The 17,678-nt window shown below is 43.1% G+C and overlaps 1 protein-coding gene across 1 annotated transcript in view; it reads left to right on the forward strand.

Moving 5' to 3' along the window:
• MCF2 (MCF.2 cell line derived transforming sequence) overlaps positions 1-17,678 on the forward strand; it is a 136,225-nt gene that overhangs the window by 9,954 nt on the left and 108,593 nt on the right. The window contains exons 4-5 of the mRNA XM_051969150.1: positions 13,160-13,283; positions 13,425-13,604. Of these exons, the coding sequence (XP_051825110.1) occupies positions 13,160-13,283; positions 13,425-13,604 (304 nt within the window). The remainder of the gene's footprint in view (positions 1-13,159; positions 13,284-13,424; positions 13,605-17,678) is intronic.

The following is a 17,678-nucleotide window of genomic DNA, read 5'->3' on the forward strand; positions in this document are numbered from 1 at the left end:
ATAAATATTACCTGATTAACATAAATATTGCAGTACCTTCTAGGTACAAGGCACCGGGGAACAAAGAGAATGTGACACAGTTCTTGTCCTTAGGAGACTTCTGTTTTCTTGATGGGGATGAGAGGGCTATGACATATGCACAGATAAGTATATAATGTGAGAGGCAAAAGAGAGAGACTGTGTGCTAAGAAAATTGGAGGAGGGACAGAACACTTTCTGCTAAGAGATCCGGGGGACCTTTTCAAAGGAGGTGGCATCTGATTAAGGCCTTGAGAAAAGAAGAACAGATGGGGGAAGGGCAGTGTCCCAGGCATGTGGGATGCCGAATTCCAAGAACAATTAGTAGCTCGGTTTCCCTAGAGTGGAGAGTGCCTTTAGGAGGGTCATACGAATTAAGGCTGAACAGTAGGTGTCAGCTTATTTGCAGAGATCCTTCCATTCCAGGCTAAGGACATTTTATTTTTTCCTATGGGCAGTAGAGGAACATTGGAGAATTTTGAGAGGGAGAGTGACTCATGCAGCAGGAAGATTATTTTGTGGATAGTGGCTTAGGAGGGGAGAGACTAGAGGCAAGAAGCCCAATTCAGAGGCTATTTTCATGGTCTGGGCCAGAGATAGAGAGGGCCTGATCCACGGTAGGAATGGAGAGCAGGGGATAGAAGACAATGGAGATGTGGGGTTAGGATCGGTGGAGGTTGGTACCTATTTGAACACTGAGAGAAAAGATGCTTCCGAGTCTGGGTGGGCCCAGAGCATGGTGGTGCCATGAACAAAAATAGGAAGGTTGGGAGGAAGGGACAGATAGTGTGGAGAAGATGAATGATCTCGAGTGATAGATGCTGGTGGGATGGAAGGGGTGCAGCTGTCCGGCAGGCATTTGGAGATGTGGGCTTCAAGTGACATCTGTGGATCTCCTCTGAGATGAGTATTTTTGAATTCATAAAATAAAATACATGGGATTACAAAAGAAAAGCGTAATCCTGAAATATGGTTATAAAAATAGTTTAAAAAAACAAAGAATCCACTGACTCCAGATTAAGAATGCCCGTGATTAGGGACAAATAGTGAAGACACTAAAAAGGAACAATCAGGCCAATCGGAAGTGTTACAGGTGTTGGACGATGTTAGAGATGGCAGAGAATCCATAGAGGAGCTATTCCACCCGCCTCGTTTAAAAGATGAGGAAGCTGAGGTCTGGGATGGAGAGCTGTTAATTTAGAGCCAGGACGCAAACCCTCCCTGCAATGTCCAAGTGTTATCCAGTGCTTTCAGGCCCTGAAAATACAACAGCAACAATCACCACAAAAAGTTTTTATTGTTCAAGGGGTCTCTGATCTCACGGATATGGGTATTTTCTTCAGTAATGCTGATTTCAGTCCATCTCTTACTGCCCATAACGTGGTTTATTTCCTTGAAAATCTGCATTGCTTTTTTAACAAATGAATTACTAAGAACAAGCTCTCTTTCCTAGTATAGCTTAATCTAATTACCAATTTTAGCTATTGAAAGATCAGGCAGAGAACTCTTTGTCATTCCTGTAAGTGCTTCGCAGCTCTAATAGGCATGGCTCTCAATTCTTAGAAATTACCCCAAGGTACTTTAATTTATTTTACAAATAAATGTTCTGGTTCCCCCATGCATGGTGTCATCCTGGTAGGAGTTCTCTCTCTTAGTAACCAAGTCATAACTGTCCTCCCCGATGGGGAAACTGAGGAAAAGCTTCAGATGGGAAGTGCTTCGTGCTGGAGAGAGTTGGGAACGATCTGGGTTTGGTTCCATCTTTGACAGTGACTGGCTTTGTGACCATGGACAGGTCAAGTTTCTTGGTTGGTAAAATTGAGATTCCCAGACCTCTAGCTACTTTGCAGAGTTTTTCTGGATGCTCTTTGAACCTCAGTTTTGCCATTTATAAAATGGGGACAGGAATATCTGGTATGCCTCCATCACAGAGTTGTGAGGCTCTCTATTTCCTCATTCGTAAAATGGAGAAAGCATCAACGTCAGGGTTGTTGGGCAGATTAAATGAGATCGTGTCTGCAGTGAGCTTTACAAACTTGCAAGTGTTATTTAAGGGTCAGTCATTATATCAGTTATTATAAGGTGAGAATGTCATTAGACATTCTGAGAAGCCCTTTTTTTCCTAGCCAGGACCCTGTAGCAATCAATCCAGAGATCCCAAAGTAATATCTGGCACAGAGTAGACTCTCAACAAATGCTTATTCCTTCTATTCCCCCCTTTTCATTCACCTCCTGCTAGTGAGGGATATGTCCAACGCCGCCCAGACTTTTCAGTCTCTAAAGGCAGGACAATCCAAGGAGGGCCCTGCTTGTAAACCAGCTGTTTGTCCTGGAGCAAACACCCACCTGTATCACCTGCCTTCCATTGTAGAAAAAAATAACAAGTCATAGTTTCTTCATCTCCCCCCTGTAGAATAGAAGCTCCTCGAGGAGAGGGAAGGCATTGTGTGTCACCACTGTACCCCCAGCCTTGTTTGTTTGTAGTTATTTATTATGTGTCGGATCCAACTGAATTCTGGGGAGACACGGCTGGATTTCCTTTGCTTCCAGGCTCTTTCTGTTATGGGAGCACAAGCTGAGAGCTTCAGGTGACCTGAGAAACTAAGTGATTTGCTAAAGCCGCCTGGAGAGTTAATTGCAAGGCTGGCATTCAAGTCCGGGTCTCTGATTCCAAATCCAGCAAGCTTTCCTTTGTAAAAGTTATTTTGGCAAATTTGTACTCATCTCTTTAGTGTTTACATCACCGTCTTTTCCTCAGTTCATCTCCCTCCTCTCCCTTTTCCCTCTGTCCCTTTTCCCCCTCTGTCTCTCCCTCCCACCTCCCCTCTCCCTTTCTCTCCCCCTTTCTCTTCTTCTCTCCCTCCCTCCCTTTCCCCTCCATTTCCCTCTATCTCTCTTTCTCCCCCTTTCCCTCTCTTCTTACATCCCTCCCTCCCTCCCCACTTGTCTCTTTTCCTCTGTCTCTCTCTTTTCTCCCTTCTCCCTCTCTTCTTCCTTTCTTCCTTCCCTTCCCCCCTCTTTCCCTGCATCTCCTTCTATCCCTCTTTCTCCCTTCTTTTCCCCCACCCTTCCCTGCCTCTGTCTCTCCTTGTTTTCACTGGATATGTCCTTTTCCTAGTTCAGCTGATTTTTACTTTCCTTGACCTCTTTCTAGTGTCTTGTTCTTCCTCCATCTTGTGTTTGACAGGAGGTACCTCATTAGTTCCCAGACGCGGCTTGTTCTAGATTGAAAAGCAATGCAGTGCAATGGCAAAGAAAACTGGCCTCCGAGTCAGATGCCCTGGCTTCTATACTTGGCCCTGCCATTTTCTGGATAAGTTCTCTGGGCCTCAGCTTTCTCATTTATAGTTGAGAGGTTGAATGATCTGGCCTCCAAGGGGTCTTGCTGCTCTAGTCTATAATCTATAATCCTCTGGTATCTTGAGGCCACCCAGGTCGACTATCCCATGATGCAGGAAGATCCATCCCTTTTCTAAAACAAAACAAAAACAAACCAAAAAACCAGATGTACCAGGAATCATGGCCACTTGTTTTAGATCAGCTCTAAAGCCCCATCTCATAATCGACATTCTCCAAGAAGAAACTAGTAAGATCAGCTTTAGAGGAATCAAACAGTTTCCTGTGAAATGAATAATTTAAGACATTGAAAATGAAGTTTAAGATTCCGGACCTGAGACAATTGTTTGTATAATTCTAGGGTGTCTTAGAGGATACACTCAGGATTCCCTGGCTCTTCTCTGTAGTCCAGTTTAATCCAGGAGTGAGCCAAGTGTTCAGATGTACAGGTGGCCCCGAGCAAAGCCAAACCACTCTTGTGCTCTGTTATTAACATCCTAGAATTATCGGGGGCTTGAGTGGTCGATGTCTCTCTGGAGCCATCAAAAATGAGCATCTATTTAATACTTTAAGGTTTGCTAGGGTGCTTTCCAACTATTATCTCCTTTGAGAAAAATAACCCTGGGGGAGAGGTGCTTTTTTATTATCTCCATTGTTTACAGGCAGTGAGAGATAAAAGTGACTTATCCAGGATCACAAGACTAGTAAATAGTAAAAGCTTTTGGCTCTAGGACCGGCATTCTATCCACTGGTTTACTTAGCAGCCGTTGACTTTTGACTTAACTATCCCCAACAGATAGAGATTGAGGCTTTCTTCAAAGACTACTCCTACTGTCTTTCCCAACCCTGCCCCCTAGGAGAGTGATTGTACGACTTTGCCCTGGAAACCAGTTTGGTGTTAATGATCCTTAGCAATAACTTGTTTAAGTTGGGTCCTTGTTCCTTCTCTTCAGGTCTCAGCAAGATGGCTCCTTGATCATCCTTGAGAGAGAATCTGACTCTGCTTTTTCACTTTAATATGAAATTTACCCAGAAGTTAATTTAAGTAGGGGCAGGAGGGGAGAAGAGAAAAATGGACTGCGGGAGCGCTGGACTGAGACAGCTGGTTTACAGTCCTATGTGGACAAGTCTTTGAACATGGCATTTCTATAAATAGAATCTAGAATGAGGAGCATTGTGGTGCCTGGGGTAGGGGACTCACCTCGGTGTCAGGAGGACGGCCTCTAACGTGTACTGACTGTGTGATCCTGCATAAATCACTTAACCTCTTATTATTCCAGCTAACTCTCCACTGAGACTCATGAAGTTACCAAACAGTTGTCAATCTGTACTGGTAGAGGGAGTTTCTATAATAGGAGTTATATATGTCGAGGATATCACAGGCATGGCCCAAGATACACACGCACACATATACATGCATACACACTCAGTCTCTCAACACACATACACACATAAACCTCCCCCCCCTGCCCCCAGAAAAAAAAACAAAAACAAAAAACAAAAAACTTTGACTACATTAAAATTTCCAACCTACTACAGTATAGTTCTGGTTTCTCTTTCTAGCCTCCTATTTCCCGATTCCCCTTTTCATACCACAGATTCTAGCTAAAAAGGCATCAACACCTTCCCTCTGATGCCCTCTCCCTCCCTGCCTCATCTTGGTGTGTTGAAATTCTACCCATCCTTCAAGGCTTAGTTCAAATGCCACCTTTTCCTGGAAGCCCTTCACGACCTTAGCAAGCTAGAAATGATTTGTCTCTCTGCTGTACCCTCATCTCACATAGTCTCTCTCTTAATGTGCTCATCCTTCTCTCCTCTTGTTCTAGTTAATTGAACATATGGTCTTATTCTCCCTCGCTGACCCCAAACTCTATGATGGTAGAGATTTCATTGTAATTGATCAACCAATAGCAGGCTGGTCTATGTGGATGAATCAAAGTGGTCTACCTGTATTTTGCCTCAGGACAAATTTATTTCTCTTTTCAGCCACTGTCACTTCTTGGGGAGGCATCCTGTGACATTTCTAGGATAAGAGTTTACTATGGCACCAGAGGAGGAAGAAGAGAAGGCCTTTTCAAACAGAACTCATAATTTATTTAATTACTCCCTGCCTCTGGGAAATGGTGAACCAGTAGCCCTCCGGGAGATGAGCCTGCTGTGCTTAATACGGGCTTTTGCATCCATCTGAGATGGGATGCTGTCCATTCCCAGCAATACAGTGGAGAACAAAGAGGACCCCTTAGCAAGAGGGCAAGTTGAGGAAGCAGAACAGCCCTGTGGCTCCTCCCAGATCTGATTTTCTCAGTTTGAAGTCTCGTGTGTGCTCAGAATGTCTGATATACACACTGAGTTTAGTTTGGAAATTCTCAACAGACTTAGAGGATAGGACTTCTAATGCACACGATGGGTAATTGACTCTTTGTAGTTGGTCACTGACTTAGAAAGGTTATAACAAGCATTTTTACATGCTCACTGTGTGGTAAGCACTATACCGAGCACGGGGACATAAAAGACAGTCTTAAAAACCACTCCCTGTCTTCAAGGAGTTCACAGTTCACATTCTACTGGAGGAAACAACAATATTGAGTCATTTTGCATTTTGTCAAGATTGAGTCATTTCAGGAGGGAATTTCTCTTCTTTTTTGGAGAAGGGAGGCAGTCGGGATTAAGTGACTTGTCGAGGGTCACACAGCTAGTAAATATCTGAGACTGGATTTGAATTCAGGTCCTTCTGATTCTAAGGCTCTTGCTCTATCCACTCTGCCACCTAGTTGCCCTCACAGAACATTCTTTCTAAAGGTCAGAACTCTCTTTTCACTAGTGCAGATCGCAATCCCTTCTTGCCTTAGTGTTCAGTTTAGTGAGTGACTGTCCCACTCCTCCCCACCTCTGTCCCTGCCTCCCAGAAAGTATGCTCTGGTGACCTTTCTGAGAGTGAGCTCCTTCACCCTTCATTAGGGTGAGCTTCTGATGACTTAATGTCAGCAGGCATTGGAATGTCTATTAATTCCTATCATCTGTATAGCATGAGAAGGTCAGCAAAAGATCTTCAGCTAATTTTTTCATTTAAGACTCAGGATAGCTCTGTGATCATATTGTCCAGGACGAGGAAAGTAGAGTCTACTTTGATAGGCTTACTCTTGTCTGACACTTGGTGATCCCATTTGGGGTTTGCTTAGCAAAGATATTGGAGTGTTTTACCTTCTCCAGCTCATTTTACAGATAAGGAAATTGAGGCATAGCAAAGTGACTTACTCAGGGTCACACAGCTAGGAAGCGTCTGAGGCTAGATTTGAACTCAGAAAAGATGAGTCTTCTTGACTCTGAATCCAGTGTTCTATCTGCCGTGCTGCCTAGATGTCTGCAAGCTACTAAAGATCATAGATACAATACTAAAAAACAATCTTTCAGGTCATTTAATCCAGTCCCCTCATTTTGTAGATTGGGAAACTGGGGCTCACAAGCATTAAGTGGCACTCCCAAGGTCACACTTTGTAGTAAATGACAGAGCCAGGATTTTAGCCTGGGTCCCTCCAACTCTGAAGCTCAGCATTCTGTACTCTATCCTCCCACCTTGTTATGAGAAGATGTTGGGCAGTGATTTTCAACTATTAACGAAAATAGAGCAGAGATCCTGCCAGAGCCTAAGAGGCTTTTTTCATTTCTAATTTCTAATTACAGCTCCCAGAATGCAACATTTGGTAGTGTTTTAAAGAAGGACTATGGGGACTGAATGTGGATCACAATATAGTATTTTCACCTTTGTTGTTGTTGTTTACTTGCTTGTTTTTCTCCCTTTTTGAGCTGATTTTTCTTGTGCAGCATGATAAATGTGGAAATGTTTAGTATTGCACATGTTTAACCTATAATGGATTACTTGCTGTCTGGGGAAGAGGGGAGAAAAGGGAGAGAGGGATAAAATTTGGAATTCAAGATTTTGCAAGAGTGAGTGTTGAAAACTATCTTTGCATATATTTTGAAAAAGAAAAAGCTATCATTATTGAAAATAAAATCACAGAATATACAAAACAAAACAAAAGAAGTCAGTTGATAACAGGGCCTTGCAGAATGGGGTGATGATATCCCAATGGAAAGGAGAGAGATATAAACATTTAAACATTACCCTCATTAGGAATCTATAAAAGACCATCTGCTTTGCCAAATTAGATAAACCAATTTATCTGAGGGATAGGTAATTTTTTTTTAAGAGAAGAATGTCATGGCCGAAGAGATAGGCTTTGGGCCAACTAATTTGTGGATTTGGATTATGATAGCAATAATGGATATTTCTATAATATTTTAAGGTTTCCAAAGTGCATTTTTACCCATTATCTCATTTAAGCATCATGACACCTCTGGGATAAAAATTGTTCCGCACCGTGAGAGATGTTATTATTTCCCACTTTACAAAGACAGATCTGAGGTTCAGAGATGTTAGGTGATTTGACCATGGTCACACAGCTAGCATGTAGAAGAAATGGACTTTTAATTGAGATCTTCCTGATACGCAGTCTAGTAATATCCTGTGAAAGAGAAAAAAAACCACCCATTTTCCATTAGATCCGAGGTTTATTACTTTGTTTTGTGTCCTGGATCCCTCTGTCAACCTGGTGAATTCTTTGGCCCCTTTCTCAAAATCGTGTTTTGAAATGCATTAAACAAAATATACAGCATAACAAAGGATATTAAGGGTTGATGAAAACAAAGCCATAATTTTTCTCTATCCAAGTCAATCGATCTCTCTGAAATCTATTCATAGATTTGGTGTGGACCTCAGGATAAGAAATTTTGCATTATGTTGTGTTTCTTCCAAAACCCATGCTTAATCACAGTATATTGGAGCTGAATCACACCTCCAAGAGCATTTCAAAGGATCTCATAATTGGAAGGACCTCTTAGAGGTTATTTTATACCTTTGGTGAAGCTTTGAAATAGTGGATTTACTAACGATAATAATAAATTAGCAATGTCAAGATTGTAAAAGATTTTACAGAAAGGACCCAATTTGAGCTTCACAACAATCCTGGGAGGGAGGAAGGTACTACAGGTATCATTATATCCATTCTACAGATGAGGAAACTGAGGCTCAGAGAGATTTACTGATTTGTCCATAGTCGCATAGCCAGTTAAGTGTAGGAACCCAGGCTATCCCATATTCTGTGATCTGTTGGAGATTAATCATCGACCTTTAAAGATGGAAAAGGCTGAGAGCACATAGTCCTAGAGAAATTGTGTGTTACAGCTAGAAAAGTCCTTAGAGTTTATCTGTTTACCTTCCTACATGGGAGGATAATACTTGTAATTCATTAGAACATTCTTATTATTATGGCAGAAGGAGTATATATAGACAAGGCACGGGTGTCAGTTGAATATGAAGGGATATCTTTTTAAAAATAATGAAATTAAGGGGTGAGAAAGGAATGTACTGGGAGATAAGGAAAGAGAGAAGTGGAATAGTGCAAATTATCTACTGTAAAAAAAAGAGGCAAGAAAAAGCTTCTACAGTAGAGGAGAAGAAGGGGAGGAGAGGGGGAGCGAGTGAACCTTACTCTCATTAGAATTGTCTCAAATAGGAAATAACATATATACTCAGTAGGGGTATAGAAATCTATCTTACCCCGCAGGAAAATAGGAGGGGAAGGGTGATAAAAGAGAGAGCATATTTGGGGAAGGAGTGGTCAGTAGCAAAACACTTTTGAGGAGGGACAGGGTGAAAGGAGAGAGAGAATAAATGGGGGGATACAATTAGCAATAGTAATTGTAAAAAGAAAAAATTCTAAGAAAAGTCCTTAGAGATTATCACACCAAATTCTATCATTTTTTCAAAGGGGGAAATTGAGGTCCAAGGCAGGGGGCTGGCTCTCCCAAGGTTTCGTGGATTGAAGAATTGGAACTAAAACCTGAGTTTCCTGACTCCTGTTTTAGTGTTCTTGCCAACATGCTCCACTTTTACTGAAGCTTTGAAATAGAAAGATTTAAATTTCCCTTCAAATGCAGCCACAGGTTTTGGATTGATTAATTCATTAGACTGTGAGCATTCGGCATGTTCTACCCCAAAATGGCAGCTCCTGCTGTTGCACGGTGGAAAACATGCTGTCTTTGCTTGGTGTTTTTCAATATAAAGGTGACAGAAGGAAAAAGGGCACTGCTGCCAATCCCCCATAATTAAACACCAACGAGAGACAGATTCAGGGAAAAGTAAGCCGTGGCACCTGTGGCAAATAACGGCTGCTGCCTTCTTCCTACCCACTGCTTTCTCTCATATTTATGTGGCTTTCTTTCTTCCCCCCTTCTCCCTTTTCCTTCGTGCTCCTCCTTTCCTTCCATCTCCTTTCCCCTTTTTCCTCCATCTCCTTTCCCCCTTCCCCTTTTCCTTCCATTCCTTTTCCCCTTTCCCCTTCCCCCTTTCCTTCTTTTCCCCTTCCCCTTGTCTGAAAATATATGCAAAATTCGACCTCAGCAATCCCTTGACCCTCTACTTAAAGCATTTATTAAATACTTATTATGGGCCAGGGACTGTGCTAAATATTGGGACAGAAAGAAAAGTAAAGTCAACTCCCTTTTTTAAGAAACTCACAGTCAGTCTAATGGAGGAGACCACATAGCAACAATTAGGTACACACAAAAACTATAGGGAAGAAACTGGAGATAATCCCCAGAGGGAAGGTTTAGCATTTTAGCTGAGACTTGAGGGTAGTCCATGAAATCCTGGGAGAAGGGAGGGAGAATAATGGGGGTTTTGGGGGACATCCAGGAAAAGTGCCTGCAGTCGGGAGCTAGATAGGGTATCTAGGTCCAGGAACAGCAAGGGGGTCAGTGGCACTGGATCTGCCTTGGGATGGTGGTAGCAGCAGAAGAGAGAAGGGAACACTTACAGGGAAATGTTTCCAAGGTACAATTGACAAGCCTTGACATCAGTCTCTGTTGTCAAGGAGCTTCCATCTAATAGAGAAGACCAACTGTAAAGGAGAGCTGGAAGGCTGCATGTTTCATGATCTCCCCTTTCCTTTTCATCCATCTGTTAACAAGTACTTATTTAGCACACTATATACTTAATTGGCCCTGAGGATAAAAATAATAAAAGACAGTCCCTGTCCGCAGGGGATTGAGAACCCACCAGGGGGATAAGCTAACATATACATGCATAAGTTGACATGGAGAACGTACAGAATCAATATGTGTGTGTGTGTATTTATGTCTCTATCTGTCCATATCCTTCTCCCCAACCTTCTGCCTCATTTTAAAAAAAAAAGAAGTGTTTGGTCCTTTTTGTGTTTCTATCTATCACTAGCTTATTTTCCTGTCTCAGGCTGGTGATACAGTCATTCATTAGCTATGCCCAGGAGGGATCTGTTGATCAAATTGTGATCTTATTGTTTCCCTACTAACCGAGCTCCCAAGCAAGGACTTAGCATGTCTGCTTTTTGAAACAGACACTCTACTGGTAACAGCACATTTGAGGCCCATGTCCGCGGGCTCCTTGTGGAAATAAAGCAGCCCCATCACTGACATGTAGGGAAGCCTGAGCCTGGTGGAAGCCCGAGGGGGTTAGCTCTGCATGGGGACCCAGTCTGCTGCTCTTTGGAGCAATCTGGAGTCGATTATCCATTATTTGAGGACTATCTGTCCAGTTCTCTCAGCCGATTAAGTGGTTGATAGCTGGGAGGCCAGGGTGGTACGGTTTGTACACAGTTGTCCTGGCTGGGTCCTAATTAGAGAGGGACTCAGGCGCCCCATCACGTCTTTGATGGCTCCTGACCTCAGGCTGTCTTATATGCCTTCCTGTCTGTGCCACCCTCTGACACCGTGGAAAATTGGAAGATGAAAATCAATACAAATGGTACTGATTTGCCAAGTTAGTCACTGTGGGGGCTTTGTCAGAAATTCTCCTGGGGTTTGGTTAGGAGGAGGCAGCCTTATCAAAATCGTTCATGCTACTTATTGCCCTCCTTTTTTTCATATTCAAATGATTTTTTTTTCTCTGATAGTTTGCTAGGGTGGAGGTTTGTACCTCTCTCCCCTCCCCCCCAACCTCCTTCAATGAGAATGGCATTTGCAATATGGGATCATAGGATCCAAGATTTTTCCTTGATAGTCAGTGGGTTTATTTCCCTGCACCCCAATTTTTGACAGAGAAGGGAGAAAACTAAGACTCAGAGAGGGGAAGCTACTCATAGTAGATCACATAGGTAATAAAGGATAGAACTCAATTTGTTTCCAGATCCTCTGGCTCCATTCTCTGCCTTTTTGGTTCGTTTTTTGTTTGTTTGTTTTTTTGCTGCCTTCCATTCCAAATTAAGAATAATTATATATATATATGTATGTATATATGTATGTATATGTATATGTAAGATACATATACACACACACATATATTTGGGGGGTTTATTGCTTTAAGTAAAATGCTTTTAACAGGTTTTGTTGGCAAAGATTCTGTGTGACCCAAGGAATGGAATGGAAGATGATTGAGAGTTGTGAGTGTGGGGCCTGAAGATAGATTTAGGTAACCTTTTCAGGTGACTTGGTCACCATAGTCCAGTGCGTAGTCCTCTTCCAGCCAGTAGAGACTAAGATTTTACTATTAAAGGTCTCTTTGTCCATTTAACAAAAGAGCATTTATTAAGTACTTGTTTTATGCCAGGCGTTGCACTTGGTGCTGGGCATGTAAATACAATGAATGAAATATTTCCTCTTGGAAATGAGCTTGTTTTAAAAGCGGGAAGCTAAGTGATGCTATAGAGGATAGAGTGCTGGGTTTGGAGTTAGACTCATTTTCCCGAGTACAATTCTGGCCGTGGACCCTTTCTAGCTGTGTGACCCTGGCCAAGTCACTTCACCCCATTTGCCTCAGTTTCCTTATCTGCGAAAAGAACCGAAGAAGGAAATGGTAAAACCGCTCTAGAATCTTTGCCAAGAAACCCCATTTGGTGTCCCAAAGAGTACAACTTGACTGAAATGACTGAACAAGAGTAAGTACATACGGAACAGATACAAAGAGAATAAAGGCAGACTACTACTAAGTGGTTCAATCTAAGGGAAGGGCACTAGCAGTTGGGGGTGGGGATTGCAAAGGGCTTCACGCAGAAGACGGTGCCTGAGGTAAGTCTTGAAGGAAGAGAGGGACGCTATGAGACAGAGGTGAGGAAGAAGGGCTTCCTAGGCATGGGGGATAGTTAGCCTGCGTAAAGGCAGGGAGAAGGGAGATGGAGGGGCTCGTGCGAGGGGCAGAGAGTTGGCCACTTTGTCTGGATGGCCAGATATGGGCAGGGGGAGGATCTCGTCCAATGGGGCTGGGAAGCTAGATTAGGATGAGATTGTATGAAGTTGGAAAAATGTAAAGGAGGGGGTTTGAATGGGATCTTTGTAGCAACAGGGAGCCACGGAGGAGGAAAGCAGGCTGGTTGGAACTGCACCGTGGCAACAATGTCAAGGCTAGACAGGAGAGGGGAGATGAGGCAGGGAAGTCGGTTAGGACATTGCTACAATAATCAGAGAGGAAGTGCCGGAGAAGCAAAGAAAAAGGCCGTGCGATTAGAAAGGGTAGGGGTGGCCCGTATGGGAGTTCCCAGCTTGTCCTTGACACATGTAGCAATAAAACTAGAATTCTAAGAGTTCTGAATACTTAGGCATCTCATCTCATCGGATCTGTGCGTCATCTCAAGCCTTATTTGATTGGTTCTCTCATTATCCTCACTTTACAGATGAAGAAACAGGTTCAGAGAGTCAGTGACTTGCCCAGGACCTCATAGCAACCGAGTGTCTGAGGGCAGGACTTGAACCCTGCTGCAGTTCCCCTTATTCTCAGGTCGGAGCAGTGCAACACATCTTGCCTCACGCACTGGCACTGCTACGGGTGAACCCTACCCTCGCGGTGCCCTCGGGGGCAGTTCCCTAGGCTGGAAGTCTCTGCAGAACTGCCGGCTGACCGGGCTCGGATGAGGGAGTCGCCCCATGCTGGGGAAACTCCTAGATCTCAACTCCAGAGCCAGAGGAAAGCGAACGAGTCCTGCTGTGGGGCTGTGGTGAGCCTCCCGGAGGGCTGCCCCTGCACGGCCTGCTCCTGGAGGCAGAGGCCTTCCCGGGCCCCGCCGAGACCTGCCCTTCGGCTGGCTGGCCCGTTGGCAAAATGTTGGGACTGGACTACTCGGTAAATGGCGTGGTGGTGACGCTGATGATCTTGCTGATGGTGGTGATGATGATACGGGCTTTACAGGTCTTAATTCATTTGGTCCCCACAACCACCCCGAGAGGTAGGTGCTGCTATTCTATCCGTTTTACTGCTGAGGAAACTGAGGAAGACCGTGCTTGAGTGGCTCGGCCAGGTGGCGCAACCCGGTAAATGTCCGAGGCGGGAGGTGAAGCCGAACCTTCCTGACTCCAAAGCTGGTACTCTGGTCATCAGGCCACTGAGAGAGATCTTTAAGGTTCTTCCCAATTATAAATCTTTTGGGCCTCCCCTCTTTCTCTTCCCCCCCTTCTATTCTCTTCTCTTTCTTTCATCTGTCTCTTCTCTCTCTCTCTTTTCTGTCTCTCCTCTTTCTCTTCTCTTGGTCTCTCTTCTCTCTCTCCTCTTTTTTCTCTTTCTTTCATCTGTCTCCTCTCTCTGTCTCTCCCCTCTGTCTCTTCTATTCTCTCTTTTTTGTCTTCCTCTCTCTTCTATTCTCTCTTTTCTTCCTTTCATCTCTGTCTCTTCTCTCTCTTCTCCCTTTCATGTCTCTTCTCTCTCTCTTTTGTCTGTCTCCTCTCTACTGTCTCCTCTCTCTCTTTCTCTCTCCTCCTCTTTGCTCTCTTCTATTCTCTTTTCTTCTCAGTCTTTCCTCTCTATTCTCTCTCTCCTACCTCTCTCTTTCTCTCTCTCTTCTCTCTGCTGTCTCTCCTCTCTCTCTTTATCTCCTCTCTTCTTTCTCTCTTCTCCTCTTTGCTCTCTTCTATTCTCTTTCTCTCCTCCTCTCTCTTTTCTTTGTCTCTCCCTCTCCCTCCTCTCTCTTTTCTGTCTCCTGTCTTTCTGTGTGTTTCTCTCTTTTCTTCTTTCTGTCTCTCATCTCTTCTCTGTCTCTCTTCTATTTTCTCTCATCTCTCTCTCTTCCCCTCTCTCTTTCTCTGTCTCTCCTCTCTCTCTTCCCTCCTTGATTCTCTCTTTCTCTCCCTTCTCTCTCCTTCTTTCTCTTTTCTGTCTTCCCTTTGTCTTTATCTGTTTCTTCTTTCTCTCTTTTTCTCCTTTCTTCTCTCTCTCCCTTCTCTCTTCTATTCTCTCTCCCCCTCTCTTCCTTCTTTCTTCTCTTTTTTGTCTCTCTTCTCTCTTTTCTTCTTCCTCTCCTTCTGTCTCTCATCTCTCTCTCTCTCTCTCTCTCTCTCTCTCTCTCTCTCTCTTCCTTTCTCTTGTCTCTATTCTCTTCTGTCTCTCTCTTTTCTAATCTCTCTTTTGTCTATTCTCTATCTTCTCTTTCTCTTCTCTGTCTCTCTCCTCTCTCTCTTCTATTCTCTCTCCCCCTCTCTCTTCCTTCTTTCTTCTCTTTTTTGTCTCTCTTCTCTCTTTTCTTCTTCCTCTCCTTCTGTCTCTCATCTCTCTCTCTCTCCTTTCTCTTGTCTCTATTCTCTTCTGTCTCTCTTTTCTAATCTCTCTTTTGTCTATTCTCTATCTTCTCTTTCTCTCTCTGTCTCTCTCTCCTCTCTCTCTTCTATTCTCTCTCCCCCTCTCTCTTCCTTCTTTCTTCTCTTTTTTGTCTCTCTTCTCTCTTTTCTTTTTCATCTCCCTTTCCTTCTGTCTCTCATCTCTCTCTCTCTCTCTCTCTCTCTCTCTCTCTCTCTCTCTCTCTCTCTCTCCTTTCTCTTGTCTCTATTCTCTTCTTTCTCTTCTGTCTCTCTCTCTTTTCTAATCTCTCTTTTGTCTATTCTCTATCTTCTCTTTCTCTTCTCTGTCTCTCTCCTCTCTCTCTTCTATTCTCTCTCCCCCTCTCTCTTTCTCTCACCCTTCTCTCTCTCTCTCCCCCTCTCTTTTCTGTCTCCTCTGTGCCTCTCTGTTCTCTCTGTCTATCCTCTCTCTCTTCTCTCTGCCTACTCTGTCTTTCTCTACCCTCTGTCTGTTTTTGTTTCTCTCTCTTCTCTCCCCCACTTTGTCTCTCTGTCTCCCCTCCTCTTCTCCGTCTCTCTCTCTCTCATCATTAATAAAGTTATACACACATGTATGTATAGACACACATTTAAAATTAAACTCTCTATTTATTTATACATACATAAAATGAAACACAAGGTTGACATATGCATATATGTACAGTTCTGTGCTTTCTTTATCATTTCGATCACATTTGTTGCAGCAATATAGTTAGTATTTGTAAGGTTCTACCATGTGATTTTTTTGGTAGGAGTAATGTAAATCATAGGCTCCTAGATCCTGAGTTAGAAGGTACTTCAGAGGCCATCGAATCCAACGCCCTCATTTTTCAGGAGGAAACCGGAGGCCTGGATAGTTAAGGAATTTGCCCCCATCACATGAGCCATCCCATCTCCGAAGTGGAGTTTGAGTTCTGTTGCTGCTCCAGGGTCAGTGCTCTTTCCACTGTGCCATGGAGCCATGTGGGTCTCTCTTTACATGTCTCTTTCTCCGTATCACTGCCAGTCACCTTACTTGGAATATTTTTCAGTCTTTCCTTGTTAAAGCTTTAAATTAGAGCTTAACAAGCTGTGTGCCTTCTTTGTGCCTTAGGAACTGAAGATGCTTTTAAACAAATTCATTCCTGATGGGGAACTGTGGGACCTGAGTTCCAGTCTGAGTATGGTCTGAAACCTTCAGCAAGGTGTTGACCCCCTCTGGGCCCCAGTTTCCTCATCTGGAAAAGGTGGGAGGAGGGACTGGATGAATTTCCAGGTCCCTTCCACAGCTCTGGAATGTTGTGATTTGCACTGAGCTTTGCTATTTTTAGGGAGACCATGTGTCAGTCAGATGACAGTCCCCAAGCCAAGATACAAGAGGAAAATGGTAGCAAAGTAGGGAATCTGTTTGTCATGGATACAGCAGGTTCTGACATTAGTAGGTCACCTTCTTTAGTTCATGTTTTAAATAGCTGTTCTCTGATGGGCTGATGTGCTAATGATGATGACAAAGTGCCTTGTGGGGTATTGGTCTGTAGCTCATGTTCACACCTGGTCCCATTTGTTTGTACTTCCAATCCTGACTGGTGACTTGATAAAGTGTTTCTTTAAGTCAAGACTTTCCCATTTTCTCTGACTGAAAAGTAATTGAAACACTCAAAAAACAGTACACTATCCCTCCCCTCCCACCATCTTTAGGCAGCCAGGTATCAAAAGAGATTGAGTGCTGGGCCCGGAATCAGGAAATGTGGCCTCAAATACTTACTAGCTGTGTGACCCTGGGTATGTCATTTACTTCTGCCTTGGTTTTATCATAAAATGTAGCTCACAGGGTTGTTGTGAGGATCAAATGAGATAATATTTGCAAAGTAAATTTGCAAAATAATATTAGTACAGTGCCTGGCACATAGTAGGTATTTAATAAATCCTTCCTTCCTTCCTTCCTTCCTTCCTTCCTTCCTTCCTTCCTGCCTGCCTGCCTGCCTGCCTGCCTGCCTGCCTGCCTGCCTTCTTGCCTGCCTGCCTTCTTGCCTGCCTGCCATCAATGTGCTTTCAGAAGTAGCCAGGAAAGCTAATTACTAAATTTTTTAAATAATAGATAATGTAGATATCTAAAAGATTTTGTCTATATGTTTCTGACGTGCTTTTTCCCTAGAAGAATCTTTATCAAATTTTTAGAATAACCTACAAGAATGAATTGATTGAATTGTTATATGTTTAAGAGACATGATGTACTTTGGGAAAGATAATGGTTATAACGTAAGTTATAACCAGTTCTCTCTACTTCCTTCCCCAACACATATTTAAAAAAAAAAAAACTGCCAGTAGGGAAAAGGTGATGAGAGCAGGGAGAAAGATGAATTCAAAACTCTTAAAAAGAAAAAAAAACTTGCAAGAAGGATATAGTAGAGGGAGGCAGTCTACAAATTTCCTGCAACGTCAGTCCATAGTAACTTAGTAACTATCCAGTTAGTAGTAACCTCCATAGCTTGACACAGTATCATCCTTCTGTAAAGACACAAGGTAGAGATAGATTTTGATGTATCTCTTCATACATCTCTAGCAAAGATACCTGGAACTGACAAAGCTAAATGCTGTCAACATTCTGGAAAAACAAGAATGCTCATCATACATTATTGGTAGAATTGCAAATGGGAAAAATCACGTTGGTCGGATACCCTGGCAGTACCAAAGAGTTATAAAAATAATCATATCTTTTGATTCATCTTATTTTG

Source organism: Antechinus flavipes, chromosome X (genome assembly GCF_016432865.1).
Source record: "Antechinus flavipes isolate AdamAnt ecotype Samford, QLD, Australia chromosome X, AdamAnt_v2, whole genome shotgun sequence".
NCBI classification, from domain to species: Eukaryota; Metazoa; Chordata; class Mammalia; order Dasyuromorphia; family Dasyuridae; genus Antechinus; species Antechinus flavipes.